We start from the raw sequence: 18,659 nt of genomic DNA, 5'->3' as shown, positions 1-18,659 counted from the left end.
CACCATATTGAAAACTAAAGATTATCAGCTAAGGCCAGAAACTATGGAGAGGGAGTTGGTAGTGGAATTTCCAAAATGGGAGAAGAGAAAAGTTATCCACTGAGCCTTCAAATGGGAGGTTAGCAGAGTTGCTCCTTCGCCTGTGCTCCGGAACTAACGCAGGCCCCGTGGTGTTGCTCTGGGGCAGGAAGGTGTCCCAGACGCTGGGCAGTGCCCCTGGGTGCAGTGACTGGAGTTTAGGTGAACTCAGCTTCTGCTACTATGTGTGTCCTGATAAAATCTAGGCAAGTTTTTAAGTGCCCTGCAGATTGGACCAATATTTTATAGCCATGTTTAAGCTACAAATGACTTGGTACCCCTTGAGCCCCTTTATAATCTGTCTTTTTCAAGAAGTGCTGACGGCCCTTGCAACAGGGGAGCTGGTAGAGACAGGGCGTGTGCCTCTGAGCAGGTGGGAACCACCTGGGTGCTCAGCAAACAACTAAAACGTTCGGCTCTCTTTGTGGGCATCTGAAGAAGAGCGAAGCCAGTGGAGGTCAGGCCGTTCCTGAGCCAACGTCGTGCACTCTGTCCAGTTCAGTTTGCCGTCTCTGCCTGCCTGCTTTGAAAGCATAGTGGGCTTCGGGTTTTTAGCAGTTGTGGAGAACTAAGCGTTCCATAGAGAAGAGGACCACTCTGTGAAGCAGGGAGAGAAGATGAGAGCTGGGGTTGTGGTGACAGAATCAAAGTCCTGAGGACCTTCTTGATTCTGAAGGTGATGCGCCTGTCACAGCATGAGGGGTTCAGGATGTGAAGCCCAGTTGGAGGTGCCCTGTAGGCAGTGGCAAGGCCAGCACCCGGGGCCGCTGGGGTCCAGTGAGTCCCTGCCTCTGGAGGCCCGAGCTTTCTGAGAGCGCGGTTCCAAGTGGACGTGCCGCGGAGCACCAGCACTTCCCCTTCGTAGAACAGGAGCAGGGTCGTGGGTGTATGTTCTAGCTGGCAGGAAATCGGTTTCTTTTTCTCCTTTAATAAGGATTCCCTTCTTTAAATCCCAAACCAAAGCTTTGATTGGTTAACTAGAACTTCCTTTTGAAAAGCTTCAGAAAAACTCAGGTGTTTCGGGGCTTCAGGAAATGTGTTGTGGACGGCTGTGGTCAGGCTGGTTCTGGGCACGTCCCCTGGGCTGCACTTTGAGCAGAGCGAGTAATACGTGGAGCATGGTCCACGCCCCAGATCCACGTCCCCCAGGAGGTCGTCTGGAGGAGACGTGGCTGTGGCTGGCACTGCTCTGTGCCCCCCTTTAGCTTGTGGCATTTCCCTCTCTTCCCTTATGTTCTTCTCTTACACCAAAACGACTGCTGTTGCCAAAAAAACAAACACAACCCGCGAGTTAGAACCTGGTCCGGCGTCATCTGTCTCTGGGCCCCTGGCCTGCAGCTGCTGCCTGATTTAGCATCTTTGTTTGTAACGTGCTTTTAATGTAGAAACCCTCTTTGCTGTTCTCAAAATCAGTAAGTGCTTTGTTTCCAAGCTTCTTATACTTAGTGCTGCAGGTCAGTGGACCTGGCACAGATTTTCTTACCCTGGCCTCATAGTACCTGCCCTGACTTTAGGAAACATTTGGATAACAACAGGCAGAGAAAGAAAACCCCCAGTGGGATGTTGTGCCCTTGAATACAAGACCCTCAGTTGAAGGTTTTTAGATCCTTTTTTCATCCAGAGGAATCCCCTTTGCACCTCACATAGTGGGTAACCAGAACTGAAGCGTACAGGCATGGGGTATCATAGGGAACAGAAGAGCTTTGCTTCCAGTACAGGTGACAGACATGGGATGGGAGAAAGGCTTCATTGTCTGTCGTCTTACGGAAAGATGATCTTAACATAAAAGGCTGCCTCGCTGTGGCTGCCGCATGCCGCGTCCCCAGACACACCTGCACGGTCACCCTTGGGTTCCATAGTCTGGATGCTGAATGAGCCATTAGGAAACGCAGGCATTTCCCACATCAGCTAGAATAGCCACGCGCGGTACAATCCTGGGTTCCTGCCGTCAGGAGGATCTTCCCACTGCTTCCCAAGCCCTCTTCCCTTATAGGCATTTCTGGAAAACCTATTTAGAAAAGCAAAGAGAATTCCAAATCCAGCTTCGCTCTCCAACCCCACCCCAAGAGTCCAAGTAGACAGTGATGTGTGAACACATACATATACGCACATGTGTTTGCGCTGGCTTAGTTTCATGTCTACAAGTACACGTTTATATGTTGTGCCCTAAGTGGTGGTAACAGTACTAGTGAAGCTTCCCCAGGCTTCTTGTCCCTGGGCTCTGGCTTACACCGGGGACCATGCCACTGACCTGGCTTAGTGTTCCCGGGGAGGTGGGGACCGCGGGGGCAAGTGCCCCCGGACATGAGCAGTGCACACTCCCCACCCCAGAAAGGTGACTTAGACAAAGCAGGGGAGCAGGGCTCTCGCTCAGGAACCCCACGGGACCGCTTCGCTTCCAGGCGCGGGTCTGTTAGCACAGCTCCCTGCTGTCTCTTGGTGTTCAGTGTGTCTGTAGGACAGTGCAATCCTTAGTCTCTCCGGAAAGGGGCCTCAGCATGGCCTTCAAGGCCTGGCCAGTGAGTTAAGGAGTTCTACACCCACTTTTCCTGATCTGTTAAGCTTGGGGTAGAGGGCGGGGGCAGGCAGCAGGCGGGTCCCCAGGAGTGGTACAGAGGCCAGAGTTGTGCCAGGGACGGTGCACCTGTCCGTCTCCGGCCTTCCTGCCGTGAAGCCTCGCCTTTGCCTTCGTCTCTAACCTGTGCTGTTGTGCGTTTTGGTGTGTTTCTTTGTGAGTTGTTTTTATTTAATTGTGTAACTTTGTTTTTCCGTTATTGTGAAACTAAGGTGTTGTGCTTTTAATTTTTTTTAACAAGTGTTACCGTTCTTATTTAAGAGAATAAATTCCAAACAATCTTCAGGTTTCTGAGTATTTCTTTTCCTCCCCTTTTTCCTGATTGGAGGGTGGGGAGGGGTCGCTCAAGCAGGTCTCAGGAGTGGGCGTGAAACCACGGTACCTCAGGATTCTCACTCCTGGGCTGGGCTCGGGAGAGAACGTAGGTGTATTAAAATGGGGAAACAGGGTGTTTATACCTAAAATACAGGTTCCCGTTAGTGGAAGGGCCCCTGTTTGAGGGGGGCATGGTGGAAGACATTTTGCTTCCTTGCTTGGAGGAAGATGCCACCTGTGTCCCCCATTCCGTCATCCAGCATGAGGGCCCTGAGGCGGGAGCAGGTGAAGGAGAAAGCTCTCCGTGGAGCCTGCCTCTGCCTGAGCCCAGGCCGTGCCCTCCTCTTTCCGACTAGCTGGTACCGTGGGGACCGGAGCGCTTGGGCGCCTCTTCGCTGCCTTGAGGCTTTTGCCTGCCGTCAGGGACGGTCCTTGCTCTGTCCTCCCAGCTCTGTCTGTTTCTGTGACCTGGACACACAGGCAGGGGGTCCAGTTCTGCTTGGCTGCTCGAGCCTGGAGGGCTGAGCCCCCTTCTCACACACACACTGTGACCTTGGCAGCGGGGCCTCTGATGCCGGCTGGCCCGCCGACCACAGGGGCACAGCCGTTTGGGTGCTGAATGGGGCCAGGAGAGGGCACATCGGAGGGGGGCGCTCAGCGCCAAGTCTGCGCCCACCGAGCTCTAGGTGATGGCGGCCTGGCGTGAGGCGGCCTCCCGGCCTCCCCTCCACCCGGCGGCCCCCTTGGGTCCCTGTGTGGCCACAGCACCATCACTGGGTTGGGAGTTGGTCCCGGCATGGAGAGCGCCTGCCTCTCCCGGCCTGCTCGCCACCCTCCCCCTTCTCTGAAATCAGTCAGTCTGGTCTGTCCTGGGCCCTGCAGAAGGCTGGGAGAAAAAGGAGTCGGGCTGAAGACCCTGGAGAGCTCCCTTTGGGTCGAGTTTCTTTCTGAAACTTGAAGCCCATTCTCTTTTTTTCTCATCTGTTCCCTGGCCCTTCCCTCACTGGGACACTGCCCAGGAGGGCTCCTGCGTGCGACGGGGCGCAGGAAGCAGTGAGAATGTGCTGCCCTCTGTTCCCGTCCTGTCCCGAGGGACCCACTGAAGACAAGCCCCCGCTCGGGCCTTGCTGGGGTGTAATAGCCAGCAGACAGCTTCAGGAAGACTCCTCCCCAAACGCCAGGCCCTTTCACAGAGCTCTACAACCTCACCAAGACTCCAAAACCAGGCCTTACCTGGCACCTCGATCCAGCCAAGCATCCAGCAAGTGCCGGCGAGTAGATCCGTCCTGAGGGCCTGCGGGGAGGAGGCGTGCGCGCTGGGGCAACGCCTCTCGCTCCACAGCTGCTCTGGGGTCAGCGAGGCTTTGCTCCAAGAAGGGCAGTGGGTGAGAGGTTGAGGCGCCCCGACACCCGAGCCAAGCAAACCTGACCTCGCCCTTGATGGTGTCCACAGGTGAGGTTAGACTGCCCCCCATCACTCACAGAGGGGCGTTGGCATAAAGGGCAGCTTGGGGATACCTTCCGGCAGAAGGGGGTCCGGGGCCCTAGCTCTGCCTACTAAGAACAGACTCCTGGGGCCATGCTAGTGATTGCTAGAAAAATCCTTAAAGTTGAGTCAGAATTTCTGTTGCCTCTTACGTGTTCTTTACCTCTATATCTGTACTCACCAGCTTGCCGTGACTGTGCATTAGTCGTATGAAACTGTCCCTGGTATGAGTTCCTATTCTGTACTTTGGTAAAATGTCAGGGTTATTGCCACTGTGTCACTGTTGTTTCATAGTGTCCTTGCCTGGAATTGTAGGTCTTTGGTGGTTATTTTGTGTTAAGGGGCCCCGGTTACCGGAAGAGCTCGGGCCCTGCAATCCAGGCACCTGCTTGCTTCTCTGCGGTTCCTGCGCCCCGGGTCCCGGTGTGACTGGGCCTCCATCACAGCTGACTCCCCAAGAAAGCTCGGCCTTCCTGGGGACCCCTGCAGACCTGTGCTGCCAGACGGGGGTTGGGGCTCCGGAAGGACCTGGGCCTCAAACACACAATGAAATCAGGGCTGTTTCAGTGCAGAGGCCTAAATAAACATGTTTTCGTTCAGTTCTCGTGTTCTTCCAGGGCAATAAAGCCGGGCATCGGTGGAGGTGACTTCCTGAGACTGTCATCCTCCTGGTGCCTTGCGGCTGCTCAGAGACCAGACCCAAAGAAAAGTGTGACTAGGGACCTGAGGGCGGAGAGTCTGTAAGGCGCCTGAGCTCAACCTGGTGCCGACGGAGAACAGCTGATTTTGTCAAAATACAGTTATAGTAGCCTGTTTATTCTTGTTCCCCTGTTTTCTAGAATTGAGTCAGAATCTAGAAAGACCAGGCTGGAGAAGACCAGCTGTAAAATTTCCCTCCCACCATTTGCCACTAGCAGACTTACCTGGGTCAGTACGTTCTTCCTCTAGAAGAGAAGGCTCTGCCCTAGGTTCTGTCTCCTGTGAATTACTCTAAACCAGTTCCCTGCCTGCCTTCAGTGGGGCATCAGCATTGCTGGAGGCCCAGGAACACAGGGATCCGGGTGCTGGCAAGGCAGCCCCAGTGGAGGCTCTGGGCCCTGGGGCGACGGAGCTTGGCCAGCTGCCTGCGTGCAGGAAGGGCCAGAGTCTTGCTGCCCTCGGGGGCTGCTGAGAGCCAACAGCCGTGCTCCGGGCGACTGCAAATACCACGCCAAGGGGCCATCGTGTTTACAACCGGGAGAGCACCCGCTTCTGCTGGAGTCTCCCTCAGATAAAAAAAGAGAGTGAAACTTGAAGTGTGCTCACTGCTGTCAGTCTCCCCCGAGTGTTTATACCGGTGAATCTGCCCTTGGGCTGATGTCACACGAACTCATAGAGAACAATTCAGGAAGACGCGTAATGGGGTACAGCTAGTGTGCAGCACTTACTGTGTGCCAGGCACTGTCCAGACGCCTTCTGTATACGCATCCCTCATCTAATCACACCGTAGGCTGTGAGGAAGGTAGCATTTTGCAGACTGGATCGAGGCCCCGTGACTGACCCAGGCAGAGCCGGGTGGAGTCGGTACAGGACGTGCACAGTGCCGCCCCCTCCACTCCTGTGTCCTCCAGCCTCAGCTTGTCCGCACGGGGCAGCGGGAAGAGAGCTGTGTGTCGGCTCCGCCAAGATGACTTTCTAAAAACATGCACGAACGCCCGTGTCATCTGTGAATGTGCATTTGGTTATTTCCAGGAAATACGTGTCCCCAGATTTTTAGCGGCGACCCCAGGGCTGGGAATGTGCCTTTGCAAAGAGGGTAGATTCCAGAGCAAAGGGTTTCATCACTGGTATGTGAAGGGGGAGATCAGAAGAGACGGAGGAGGAGAATAATGATGTTGAATCGACTGCTTTTCATTTTCTCCGTATCAGCACTCTTTGATCAGTTCAAACGATACCAAGCCTAAAGTCATGCTATTAAGATGTCCCTCCACACGGAACCTCCCTGTCAGTCTGGAGGAGCCGGGCTTGTGCTCCGGGATGGTGTTCAGTGCTGCTCTCGGGCAACAGTCTAGCTACTTCTGACTTGTACGCCTGTTGCTTATTTCTCCTCTACGCTCGCGTTTTATCACACTTCTCTAAGAGGCCCCGGGGGTGGTGGAGCTGACGGTTTCCTTCTCTTACTACTGATGCTTTACAGCTGCCGTTCACAGTCGTTGCCTGGCCTGGCCCTGGGTGGGGTTGGCAGAGGAGAGGGAGAGATGAGGGTCTGCCTCTTTCTGTCCTGACACTTTGAGCAGAATCACCCATGACAGGAGTTAAACACGGACATTCTTACCTGTCGGAGTTTGGGCCGCTCCAGACTCCACTCACGTAAAATGACGCTTAAATCCGGGCTAAGCGTGCATGTCATTGCAGTGAGCATTTTGGGTTCTGCCATGTTGGATCAACTTGGGTTGGGCACAGAAGCAGCTCGGGAGGCCTGAGCATGTCCAGGCCCAGCCTCGGGCAGGTGTGTCATGACGGGCCCTGCGAGCTCATAGAGGATGTTTTTGGAAAATGGAAAAAGAAGAGAGTTGGGGACACGGAGAAAGAAGCAGTGTTTTTCCCCGTCGTGTTTCCACGTCTGCTTTTCTCCCTGGATTTAGTGAGCAGGCCTTCTGACGTATCTGTCAGCCTCTAGCACCTGGCCTCTGTCCCCAGGCCCCACGCCGGAGGGCTGGGCGGGTGGACGGGGGACGGTGGGACGGACAGCATCTCCGTGAGAGAGAGACTCCTCTGTACCGAAGGACAGTGAAGGGCGGGGCATGTCTGCCCGGCACAGGGATTGTGTGCCCCACACGGCCCTTCCCGACAGGCCCTCCACGCGCTGCCCTCCAAGGTTCAGGATGCCTCACTCTGGTGGCAGCATCACTGCTCTGTCCTAATGACTTTGTCCATTGGGCCACGGTCCAACATCTGGTGTGCCGGTTGGCCTGATCAGTGAGAGGTGGGAGATAGTCTGCTGTGATTTCCAGGCAGGGCTCTCGGGCTCAGCACTGTTGACGTTTGGACGGATAGTTCTTTGTTGTGCGTTGTTGGCTGTTTGCAGTATCCCTGGCCTCTTCCCACTGGATCTCAGGACACCCCCCTTCCCAGGTTGTGACATTGCCAGGTGACCCCAGAGGAAAAGATCACCTGGTTGACCACCACCATTCTAGACTAAAGTCAAGAGAAGTAAGGACAGGCCCTAAATGTAAAATTAGCCTCCATTTGATTGTTCCTGTAGGAGACCAGGGAAGAGAGTGTGTGAGGACAAAGAAAGTGATACAGACCACACTGGACAGCAGTGGCCTGCCCGCCCCTGTTAGGTTGTGGGCACACGCCTCCCAGCACGTGACGCGGTGTACACGTTGGCAGCCGTGCCGGTACTGTGTGTGCTGTCAGACACCGAGGAAATGTTTTAGAACAGGAGTCCGTTTTCCTGAACCACAGTGAATCGCCCTGCGCCCCAGAATGTGCTCATCTTCTGAGGTGACCACAGCCTCGGAGAGCAGAGCTGGGTCTAAAGGGGACAAGCACAGATCTTGAAGAGAAGATGCAGCCTGTTATCCTTGCTGTCTTCGGTCATTCATCTCTCTGAGCCTCCGTTTCCCCATCTATTAAGATCATAAAATGGAAAAAAAGCTCCCTGCTGCTCTACTTCATGAGATTGTTGTCAAGAGCAAATAAGCTAAAACGTGTGGAAACTTGTTTATTTAAAAGGATTACAGGAATATCAACTCTGAACATTGGTGGAGATTCCAGAAAATGCTGGCATAATCAGAGTGAGAGTGAGTTAGGGTTATTTCTGCTGACTGGGCGATGCATCCTGCGGGGTTAGGACCGGACGGCCTGCTGGGATGTGTTCCCAGCCAGCAGAGATTTGGGGAAACAGAACAGTGAGGAGGGCTGGCCGTGTCTGGTCCTGAGACAGTGGGCGTTGGATCTCTGCAGGGCTTGGCTAAATTTGGCCTTGCTTGTTCCTCAGCCTGCGTGGATGGGCTGTGAGGTCACCTGCTGACTCCACGACACCCTGGGGGCTCTTCACTGTAGCAGCGGAAGAAAAGCAGTCCTGGATAGGTTGACATTAAGCTGAATTTCAACACCCACGTGAGAGTCAGAGGACAGTGCAGGATTATAGCTTCTCTTAGGCAGAGGTAGGGTTACACGTGGGCCTGGGGACGGTGTGGCTCCCCACAAGCCCCCAGGGGCTCCGAGCCACCTCCCGGCCTGGAGTCGGCGCAGGGACAGTGCTTCGTGGGTGCCAGGCTGGCCGCTGGAGAGGGCTCTGAACTCCCAGCACCAACCGTGCAGGCCCCCGTGCCCGGAAGTCTCAGGGACCGGCTGACAGATGAGAGCACAGGTGTGATGGGGCCGCCGAGGTGCGCCTCAGGTGGCGCTTGTGGGCATTGCTGGAGGAGCTTGGCTCCTTTCGCACAACAGATATGCGGTGCCTGAGGGGAGGCCGTTGCAGAGATGCTGTCTTTGGAAGGAGCCTGTCGCAGAGCAGAGGGCCTTTCGTCGCGAGGTGGGTTTGTCCCTGTCGATCGTTGGATTATGGGCAGGGCCTCGCTTCCCACCTCCCACGGCTCAGAGGCCAAGCCCGCTCTGGGGCTGTGCAGCTGGCCCCCCGAGAGCCCCTCGCAGCCAGCTTGGGATGCACTCTGGACTGAAGTGCCCCGGAGGGGAGGGGTGCAGTCTAAATGCACATCTTGGGAAAAGCTCATCATCGGGCAGTGCCTGGTGGGCAGACTCGTGGTCCTTCTCTCCCTTCCCACCTCTCCCCTCCGCGTGCTCGTACGGGTCTGGTCCTCCAGTGCGCGAGATGCTCCCTGGAGCTCAGCTGCTCTCCACGGTGAAGCGAGGACATGCGTGTAGGACATCAGGTCGTTTGAGATGGTGTCTTTTCAGAGCCTTCCTCCGTGGAGTCTTGTAGGACGTTGGCATCTTCATAGGAATTTCTCTGTCCCGGGCGCTAAGGGAACGGCTACTGTCTTCACAGAGGTGGTGTTCCTGGGGCCTGGAACAGTATCAAGCTGTTGGGGCCTGGAACAGTATCAAGCTCCTTGATACTGGAACAGTATCTTCTTGGGGCCTGGAACAGTATCAAGCTCCTTGAGACACGCAGAGGCCCTCAGTGTTGCGTGTCAAGATGAGGAAACCGAGACTAGATTATGTCCAGCCAATTCCTTAAAAGTGTAGTGAGGTGTTGCTGTAGTTCAGATACAGGCTGAGACCTTCCATCTTGACTGTTTATTCAAGACGCTTTACCGAACACTTGCTCTGCTGCATTGATGGTACCAGAACCACAGGAGGCCGGGAGAGCCCTGTGCAGCGGACCCTCCATTTTGGGGTGCACTCAGGAGGTGGATGGTGTGATGAAGGTGCGCTAGAGCCCTGGGGGTGCGGAGGGGCCAGCAGCAGCAGGCAGAGGCCCGGGCTGGGCTGACCTGTGGACCACCCTTATCTTTACCCGCCTCTTATTAAGATTTCAGAGGCTAGCCCCACGAGTGGGCTGGTGGACAGGCCCCTTACCTTGAGCTGTAGGGACCCTCCTGATCTGCCGGCCGCACCCATGGCTCCCGTGTGTGCACAGGTGTGTGCATGTGGGCGGCCAGGTGGGAACAGCAGAACTGCAGCTAGAGCTCAGCTCTGTGGGATTTAAGAGAAAACACAGCAGACCCCAGCGCTTTAGACAGCAGAGAGGTGGCCCTTCTGCGGGGTGACCCAGCTGACTGTTAAGGGTCAAGTCGAGTTTCATCTCTGAGATATTTCGACACATGAAAGATATGTTATCAAGAAGCTACACGAAGCCCTGGTAAGGTGTTTTTTTTTTAATGGAGACTCGGGTACGTGCCTTAAAAGAGACCTCTTTGCCTTGGCCAGTTAGAGTGACGTGTGCCAGGATTTCCACCTGCCAAAAAGACACCTTTGGGAGACGTACTAATAGCAGCAAAAGTCACGTCATGTTAGAAAACTAACGTAACAGCAGAAGTCCCCTGGGATCCTGCAGATGGGGAGCCAAGGGCTGTGGCGATGGACGAGCCCCTCAGCTTCCTGAGGGGACTCTGCGGGCTGCAGGCTCCCACCTCCCACCTGGTGGGTTACCTGGGACAGTTCTGACTTGTCCCTGTTGCGCTTCCCGTCCTCGGCCTCTCGGTCACTGCCCGACTCTTGGTAATTCAGTATCTCCCCCTTGCGTCCGCGTGACCCGCTTTTCTCTGTGCCGCACGTGAGCACGCGGTCCCCCGGATGACGAGGAGACGCTGGGTGTGGAGGGGCGGTTAGCGATCCCGTCCCTCGCTGCACAGCCACACAGCCCCGGGTGCCGTCCGGGACCGGACTTCTAGGGCCTGTGGACATCAGAACCCTGGGTGGCAATAGTGCCGGCAGTGCCCAGCGGCGGGGCGTGCAGCTCACGTCACAGTCCTGACTCAGCCGTTCGTCCCTGTTCCTTCATCACCTGCTTCCCGAGCAAAGGAGCATCTGACACCCTCCTGTCCTGTGACCTCGGGACATGCAGTGAACCCCACCCCCCGACAGCAGGAAACCACAGAAGAGTCTGTCGGAGGGTCCACGTGCAGGGGCCGGAGTCACCTCACCGAGGCAGTGCTTGGAAACTCCTTCCTTTGGCCTCCAGAACCAAAGCGCCGGCGAAGTGTGCGGTGTCCTCCGGAGGGAGAAATCGCCGTGCGAGGCCTCAGGCGTGCGGCCGGCCCAGCAGAGTCTGCTGAGGCCCAAACCAGCTGTCCCAGGGCCCTTCTGAGAAGGCCGTGGAAGCAGCCCCAGTGAGCCTTTTCCCCAAGATGGGCCTCCTCCTCCTGCAGACACCAGACCCCACTGTCCTGCCGGACGCGAGCGGGGACAGGGTCCCGGGCAGAGCGGCCGCCTGCTTCTCGGACAGCTGAGCGGCAGCTCAGCCGGCAGCTTGAGTGGCATGAGGTGGGGGGAGTGGGCTGCTTCTTCCCCGCGGGGCCGCCGGGCCACTCACGCCACGGGGTCCCTCTCGAAGGCAACGCCCCACAGAGGCAGCTGACTCTGGTCCGGACAGCGGTCCTGTCCCGGGGTGGCCATGCGTTGCCGCAGAACTGCAGCAGGGACCCCCTCGCAGCCCCGTGAGGACGGGGGCTCCTCATGAGGAGGGCGACCTCTCCCCCAGGGTGATTTCACGCGTGTTGCCAAGGGCTTTGGCAGCGCTCGTCCGTCAGCTGAGAGCAGGTTCTCCCGTGAGGAAAATATTTGCTTGAGGATGATGTATGGAGCTCACACAGGCAGTGACTGGCCCAGAGCAGGGCCCGTCACTCAGGCTCAGAGCCTTTCTCTTATTTAGGGTGCCACCCAGATCCTGGAGCCGTTTCCCTTCGGTCTATGGAGCTGGAATTGGCCTCCAGTGACCTGAGATCTGCTTGCCTGGACTTAGGGAACAGTCAGCCTAGGAATGATCCCAAATCCCTCATCCCACTTTCAGCTGGGAAGCCCCTGTGTGTCGCCACATGAAAAGCATGTGACGTGGAGAGGCCGGGGGTCTTGGCCTGACCCTGCTGGTTCACTCTGACTTTCCAAACTGCCCTTCTGCAGCCTCTGCTCTCCTGGGCTCCTCCGAAGCTGACGAGACAGCGGGGACCCGGGGGCGGCAGGTGGGGGTCCTCTGTCACGGTGTCAGAACCACTGCCAAGGCCACCTCCACCATTACTTCCTTCAGTGTCTTAATTTACCATCACCATCCGGTTAGTCTGGCCAATGGCCCTCTGCTCAGGACAGAGAGTCAAGGATGCTGATTCTGTTGGTTTTTGTTTGTCTGAATTTCCCATGACATTTCAAGGTTATGGCCCAGGAATGCTAAGCACGCTTTGGCAGTTGGTGAATCTGGGGTACTTGGCGAGCATCCTCTGAGTGCCACCTTCCCTTTGGGAAAACGGCCTCCATGGGGACCCGGCCCTGAGGGAACATCCTGCTTTCCCTGGTCGCTGAAAGTGGGTGGAGACCAGAGGGGCCTGGGGCCTGACCAGTGAGTGACTCCAGCCCTCCCGCCTTTTACAGTGTCTCCAGTGGGAATGTCTTGGGCTTCACGGCCCACAGCCTCCTCTCCGTGGGGACCGATGTGTGAATGATCTGAGTGTTTCTGGCTTCGTTTTTGTTGCTTGTGGCCAAGCCCAGTATTAAATAAACATCTCCCCTCCCCAGAGCCCCAGCCTCTGGGCTTGGGGTTGGGTGATCCCCTGCTCTATGCAGCCTATGGAAACTCCAGAGAATTGACGCTGGGAGGAGGGCAGGATGTCATTCCAGACGCCAGACGCTCTGCTCCAGGACATTTCCATGGAGTCTCTGTCCTTCGTCATGAAGGTCATGATGGGGAGGAGATCGTGGTGAAGACGCCCCTGCGGAGGAAGGCAGAGCAGGACTCCAAGGAAATGCGCCTTGGCGGCAGCACACACCAGGCCTCTGAGCAGACGCTGTGCTCCTGGGTCGGGTCGTGGCCGCACCCCTCACCAGCTGTGTGACCTTGGGCAGCTTACTGTCTCTGAACCTCGGTGATCTCATTTGCAAACTGTTACCTACCTTAAAGCTGGCGCCTACCTTCGTGTTCCTCCAGACCGCCCTCCTTGGATCCCTGGGTGGGCCACGCGCCCCTTTTCCATGGTCCCGTGGTCCCGCGTGTGTGCTCGAGCCCTGACGCCTCTACACGCCTGGAACCATCCCTATGAGGACTTTCTTTGCCATGCCCGGCCTGCGGCGCTCAGAGTAGAGAGCATTTTAGCCTGTGTTGTTTCCCCAGGTTCTCGTGGAATTCCTGGCAGACACTGTGCGTTTCCCCCAAGGGTCTTCCCATGAGTGTTTTCCTTCTCTACCTTGAAATTGCTCAGTCTGAACTGATGATGTGAGTTGTTTTCCCTTAAGTGACAGCTCTTACTCTGTTTTTCTTCTACCATCTAAAAGAAATACTGGTCTTTATTCCAGATTCATGGAATTCCCCAAAACTTTGTGCTCAGGTAGTTGCCACCCATTTATTTCCCTTTCCGTGTAAGGGCAGTTGTCAAAAATACACGATGGGAAGGACAGAATCAAGTGGTACTGTAGTCGGGGACCCTTGGCCTTGTCTTTATCGAGCTGGGTTTTGATGAGGAGAAGGGAGGCCAGGAAGGCTGGTGTTTGGAAAGGCTGGCCCCGCGATTAGAGCCTGTGCCCTTGGAGGGCCTGGGGGCAGGTGTGGAGACTGTCCAGACCGTGTCCATCTGCTGTGCTCCCTGCCTCTTTCATGCTGTCATCTGGAGACCACGTGTTTCCTAATTTTCCACACGCCCTCATCCAGCATCAGAGCTCACACTTCGGGGGCCCTGAGCTCAGTGTTGAAGGATAGTCCGGGGGTGTCCAAAATGAGGTTCCCGGGGCACCAAGACCGGGACGGGCAGATGTGTGCACACGGCACAGGATTCGTGCCCAGACCCCATGGTTATACGTTTACCTGCATTTGTAAGTGAACACGCCCCAGGTCTTGCTTTTCAGAAAGAATCTCTAGTGATTTGAAGGGTGCTGTTTGGTGGGAGATCCTGGTCACTGCAGCAGATGCGCTGAGACTTTATTCCGTGACTGCCCGCATTCACAGGGTTATTTCTAATGATTTTACAAGGAGGTTCGGAACATGCGCATGACAGAAGGCCCAGCCTTCCAGACGTTTTCTGCACAAACTCTCACGTCACAAAAGTTACTAAATCAGTGTTCCCACCCCGTCCTTCAGCCCTTCATCAGGGGGCTTCTGGGCTTCGCCTGAAGACCACCTGACACTGGCTGGCGTGACCTCACCTGCTAAACCTAGTGTCGGTCCCTAAAGCCGAGAGCGTCGCCGAAGCCAGGTGCCTGCCCTGGCGGGACGCAAGGCCCTGTGCCCCGCCCCGCCCCGGTGCCTGCGTCCCTCCACCTGGGCCCCTTCCCGGTGCTGCTTGCTCTGTTCAGAGCCTCTTCCCTCCTTCTGTGTCCAGTAACTGTCGTTTGCAATCCAGGGCAGGTGGATGCAATGGACTTGTACAGATTGGTGGTGAAAATGTTCCTGGACCTCAGCTGTATCACCTAACTCCTAGAAGAGGGAGGCAAGAGTGTACGGAGCACAGAGGTGGCGCCTGCACAAATGCGCGTACGTGCGTGTGTGATTCACTTCGTACTCACACAGTCCCGCGACGTGGGATTGTCCTTGTTCACGGATCAGGAAGCGAGCTCTCAGTGGGTGTGTGATTTTCCTAAGGTCCTTCAGCTGGTCACTGGCGGAGTCCGTTGTCTCAGCGGGTCTGTCTGACTCTGCACCACACGTGACGTCCTGTCACAGTGGACACAGGAGAGTGGTCGGTGGGCCTCTTCTGCCCAAACGTGGGGTCACAAGGTGTATTAGGAAGGGTAACGATGGAGATGGGGGAGGTGAGGGATGCGCGACGGCGACATCAGACACCTGAGACCTCAGAGTCCACGAGCCCATCGCAGGCCTCAGATTTCTTTTCTTTTCTTTTCTTTCTTTCCTTCTTTCTTTTCTTTCTGTTATTTATTTTTGGCTGCGTTGGGTCTTTGTTGCTGCACGCTGGCTTTTTCTAGTTGCAGCGAGTGGGGGCTACTCTGTTGCAGTGTGCGGGCTTCTCATTGCGGTGGCTTCTCTTGTTGCGGAGCACGGGTTCTAGGTGCACAGGCTTCAGTAGTTGTGGCATGAGGGTTCAGTAGTTGTGGTTCACGGGCTCTAGAGCGCAGGCTCAGTAGTTGTGGCTCACGGGCTCAGTTGCTCCATGGCACATGGGATCCTCCCGGACCAGGGCTTGAACCCGTGTCCCCTGCATTGGCAGGCGGATTCTTAACCACTGCACCACCAGGGAAGCCCAGTCCTCAGATTTCGTCGCAAAGGAATGATAGAGTCTAGAAACCGCCATCGTGGGCCTCCCAGAGCAATGATTGACCAGGCAGGGTCATCAGTGGATCTTCAGCCCCCTGACGTGGGTATTCTGGGAACAGGTAGTCCAGGGTCTCTCCGCATCACCCCACAGATTACTTATTAATTACAAAGGGGAAAAGGTCTCTTTACCACAGAGACGTGGGTGGGCGCCAGCTCAACCAAGCTGTCCAGCTGGTGTCACCAGGACCGAGGGGGCCTGACTGTCCTGCGTGGGTGCAGTGGGAGGAGCCCGGAGTCGTCCACAAGGTGTTCCCGTGGAACGAAAAGTCTTGCCGTGAATCTAAACGTGAGACAGACAAACCCACAGTGTGAGAAGCTCTGCAGAATAGCTTACCTGGACACCTCAGTAGACCAGCCAGATGCAGTGCCCGAACCTCGACTGGGTCCTGGACCATGGGGTGGGGCAGCAGGTCCGGACCATGGGATTGCAGCAGCAGGTCCTGAACCAAGCGGGTGGGGACATTGGGTCCTGGACCATTTTATGGGGGGCAGCGGGTCCTGGACTTTGTCGGGGGACAGCAGGTCTTGGACCGAGGGGGTGGGGCAGCAGAGAGGACTCCCTTCTCAACAGGCTGCTTTCCCTTGAGGGCCAGTCCTGCCCCTGCCCCCTGGCCAGTGTGCACTGCTCCCCAGGCTGTCGCGTCCCTGTAGGGCAGATGTGGGGTCTTTTGTCTTCTGCCCCCTCACACCAGAGACCTCTGGGCTCTCCGGGGCCCGACCTTGTTGACTGCTGCCGTGTCCGGCTCCCTGGCCTCGTGGGACGGCTGCCCCTCCTTCCAGGGAGAAGTTCCTTCCCTCGTCCCTGTCGCTGATCCCAGAACTTTGCTTCTTGCTTGTCGTGCAGGCCCGAGCGTGAACGGCCTGGAGGAGCCCAGCATCGCTAAGAGGCTGCGGGGCACCCCGGAGAGGATTGAGCTGGAGAACTACCGCCTGTCGGTGCGGCAGGCGGAGGGGCTGGAGGAGGTGCCCGAGGAGACGCAGGCCGAGCACAACCTGAGCAGTGTGCTGGACACGGGGACGGAGGAGGACGCGGCCAGCAGGTCAGCCTGTGGGGCTGCGTCTGTGACGGGCAGGGGAGCGGGGCCCTGAGCCCAACGGCCTGGGTTTGCGTCGTGACCCGTGACTGGGCGGTCGTGTGACCTCTCTGCCTGTCCCCTCGTCCGTGAGAGGGGCAGCAGCACCAGGGCCTCCTGCAGAGTTGTGCGAGTGTCCCGGGGTAGAAGGTGCTTGGGACAGAGCTGGGCGCGTGTAGGTGCTTGTAGGTGTTGGCTGCGGACTCCAGCGTCCAACTCCTCAGCTGGTCGTCCTCCGGGGCCTGTGAAATATATAGGATGTGCATCTTGCCCCCTCGTGGTAAGGAAAGCGATGGTGACCAGGACCAGGATGGAGGGTTGACTGAGGTTCAAGCCCAGGGTCTCTGGTCCACATCCAGGGCTCTCCATGTTCCCTGCCGCCTGGTGCCCCAGCTCCCCGTCTCGTTAGTCAGAAAGGACCAGTTTGTTTGACTTAATTCAGAGATTCAGTACTTACTGAGCACCTACCAAGACCTTAACCCTGCTTTTCATTGAAAAGGAACAGAAAAAATGTGCCCTGGGCTGGTGTTTACAGATGTGTCGGGGGAGGGGCTTCCACGGGGCGGGGGCGGCAACCGTGCCCCTGGGGGTGGGTTCCATGGAGGCTCTGGGGTGACTCAGCCACCGGGTCGCCGTGCAGTCTTGGGGAAGCTGTCTCATCGCTCTGGGCTTCTTTCTTTCTCCCGTGTGTGGAAAGAGGCAGAAACCTCGCAGTGCGTGGTGCCGGCCGGCTGAGCCGCGTGCACCTTTGGGGAAAGTGCCCCACACACCCCCTCATCTCTGTCCTTGTCCGCGCATTCCCGTCACCCGCAGGCCTGCCTGAGTCAGTGGGGTCAGTGCCCAAGTCAGGGCTCAGCAGGAGACCCTACGGGCTGGAAGAGAACAGGACAGGCAGGTGGAGTGGAGTCAGGACAGGCGGACCCCCTGCAGCCCCCCTTGCAGAGCCTTCCCAACCAGCGCCCTCAGGACGCAGCGCTCCCGAGGTGGGGCGGAGTGGAGGGCTGGGCTCGGTGACATGGGCAGACCCTGTCCTGCAGGAATAACATTTCCTGCACTGTGATCTGTAAACCGAGGGATTATGGGGCAGGAGTGGAGGTGATGTAGCCTGGGCTTTGCAGGAAGGCTGAGTCACAGCCTTCGCAGCAGTGAGGTAGAAGGATAGGTCAGTCAGCACCCAGTGGTGTAGTAAATACCCCATCGTACTCAAGTTCGCATTTGAAAAAGCACTAAGCGTGGATGCTATGTAAAGTGTAACAACGGTCTCATAAGAGTGCGGCGCCAGAGCTCACTTCCCCAAGGAAGCCGTAAGATGCCTCCATCCTTCCTTGGGGAGTCCTCGGACTTGAAGATGAGAGATGACAGAGTTTCCAGGAACTGACCGGTCCAAGCGGGGATTCACTCTCCTCTTACCTCGGGCGCCTGCGGTGCGGGCAGAGCGCGGGGTGCCGTTGGGACGTGACTTTGCAGGCAGACAACCCAGACTTGAGGCCTAGCTCCACCTTCTGCTAGTTGGCGGCAAGTTTCTTACGCTCTCTTGCCCTCCTTTCCTCATCTGCAAAGGACACTGCGCTTCAGAGGTTTGCTTTGAGCATTAAACCAAATAAAGTAGTGGGCACAGTGTCTGCACCCGGTGGGCAGTTGCTGTAATCACTGTCTTACCTGTGGATCCAGGCACAGCCCAGGCAACCCTCACTAGGAGCGGCAGGGTGGTGATTCCTGTTTGGGTTTCCTTGAACAGGTGGTTTAAGTGCCAGAAATCGGGCTTGCCTCGAATGTGCCCTGGGGCAGTGGTGACCAAGCTTCGCCTGCATCAAAATCACCCGCCGGCTCGTGAGAGCACAGACAGCTGGGAGGTTTCTGTCCCAGTCCGTCTGGGGTAGAGCCCATGATCTGCATGTCTCAGAAGTTCCCGGCTGGTGCTGTGGTCTGGAGACCACGCTCTGAGAACCACTGCTCTAAATTTCTCAGATGTCCCTGATGCGACACGTGCGACACTTGGTCGAAGGATAATTCCTGGCCCTGCTCCTGCCAGGGTCTCACTCGGTGGGCGTGGGGTGGAGACCAGGAACACCTGTTTTGACAGATACCCAGGCGATTCCCATCATCTTTGCGGTTTCCTTCACACCAGCAGAGAATCTCGACCGAGGCCTCATCAGCTCCATGACCCTTCCTTGGAGGGGCGGGAAGGAGCATCTTCCAGAGGGGACC

At 56.7% G+C, this 18,659-nt stretch overlaps 1 protein-coding gene across 20 annotated transcripts in view; it reads left to right on the top strand.

Annotated features, from left to right (window-relative positions):
• Positions 1–18,659, top strand: part of MICAL3 (microtubule associated monooxygenase, calponin and LIM domain containing 3) — a 175,206-nt gene that overhangs the window by 117,604 nt on the left and 38,943 nt on the right. For 19 of the 20 annotated variants that reach the window (XR_009543243.1, XR_009543242.1, XR_009543244.1 and 16 more), the window contains one exon: positions 16,223–16,418. The exons of the other annotated variant lie outside the window; for it this stretch is intronic. Coding sequence is in view for 16 of the 19 variants with exons in the window: in XM_060164477.1 (XP_060020460.1) it covers positions 16,223–16,418 (196 nt within the window). In the remaining 3 variants the exon portion in view is untranslated. The remainder of the gene's footprint in view (positions 1–16,222; positions 16,419–18,659) is intronic. 20 annotated transcript variants of the gene reach the window in all.

This window comes from Lagenorhynchus albirostris, chromosome 11 (genome assembly GCF_949774975.1).
Source record: "Lagenorhynchus albirostris chromosome 11, mLagAlb1.1, whole genome shotgun sequence".
Lineage (NCBI taxonomy): Eukaryota > Metazoa > Chordata > Mammalia > Artiodactyla > Delphinidae > Lagenorhynchus > Lagenorhynchus albirostris.
This window is presented reverse-complemented; position numbering and strand designations above follow the sequence as displayed.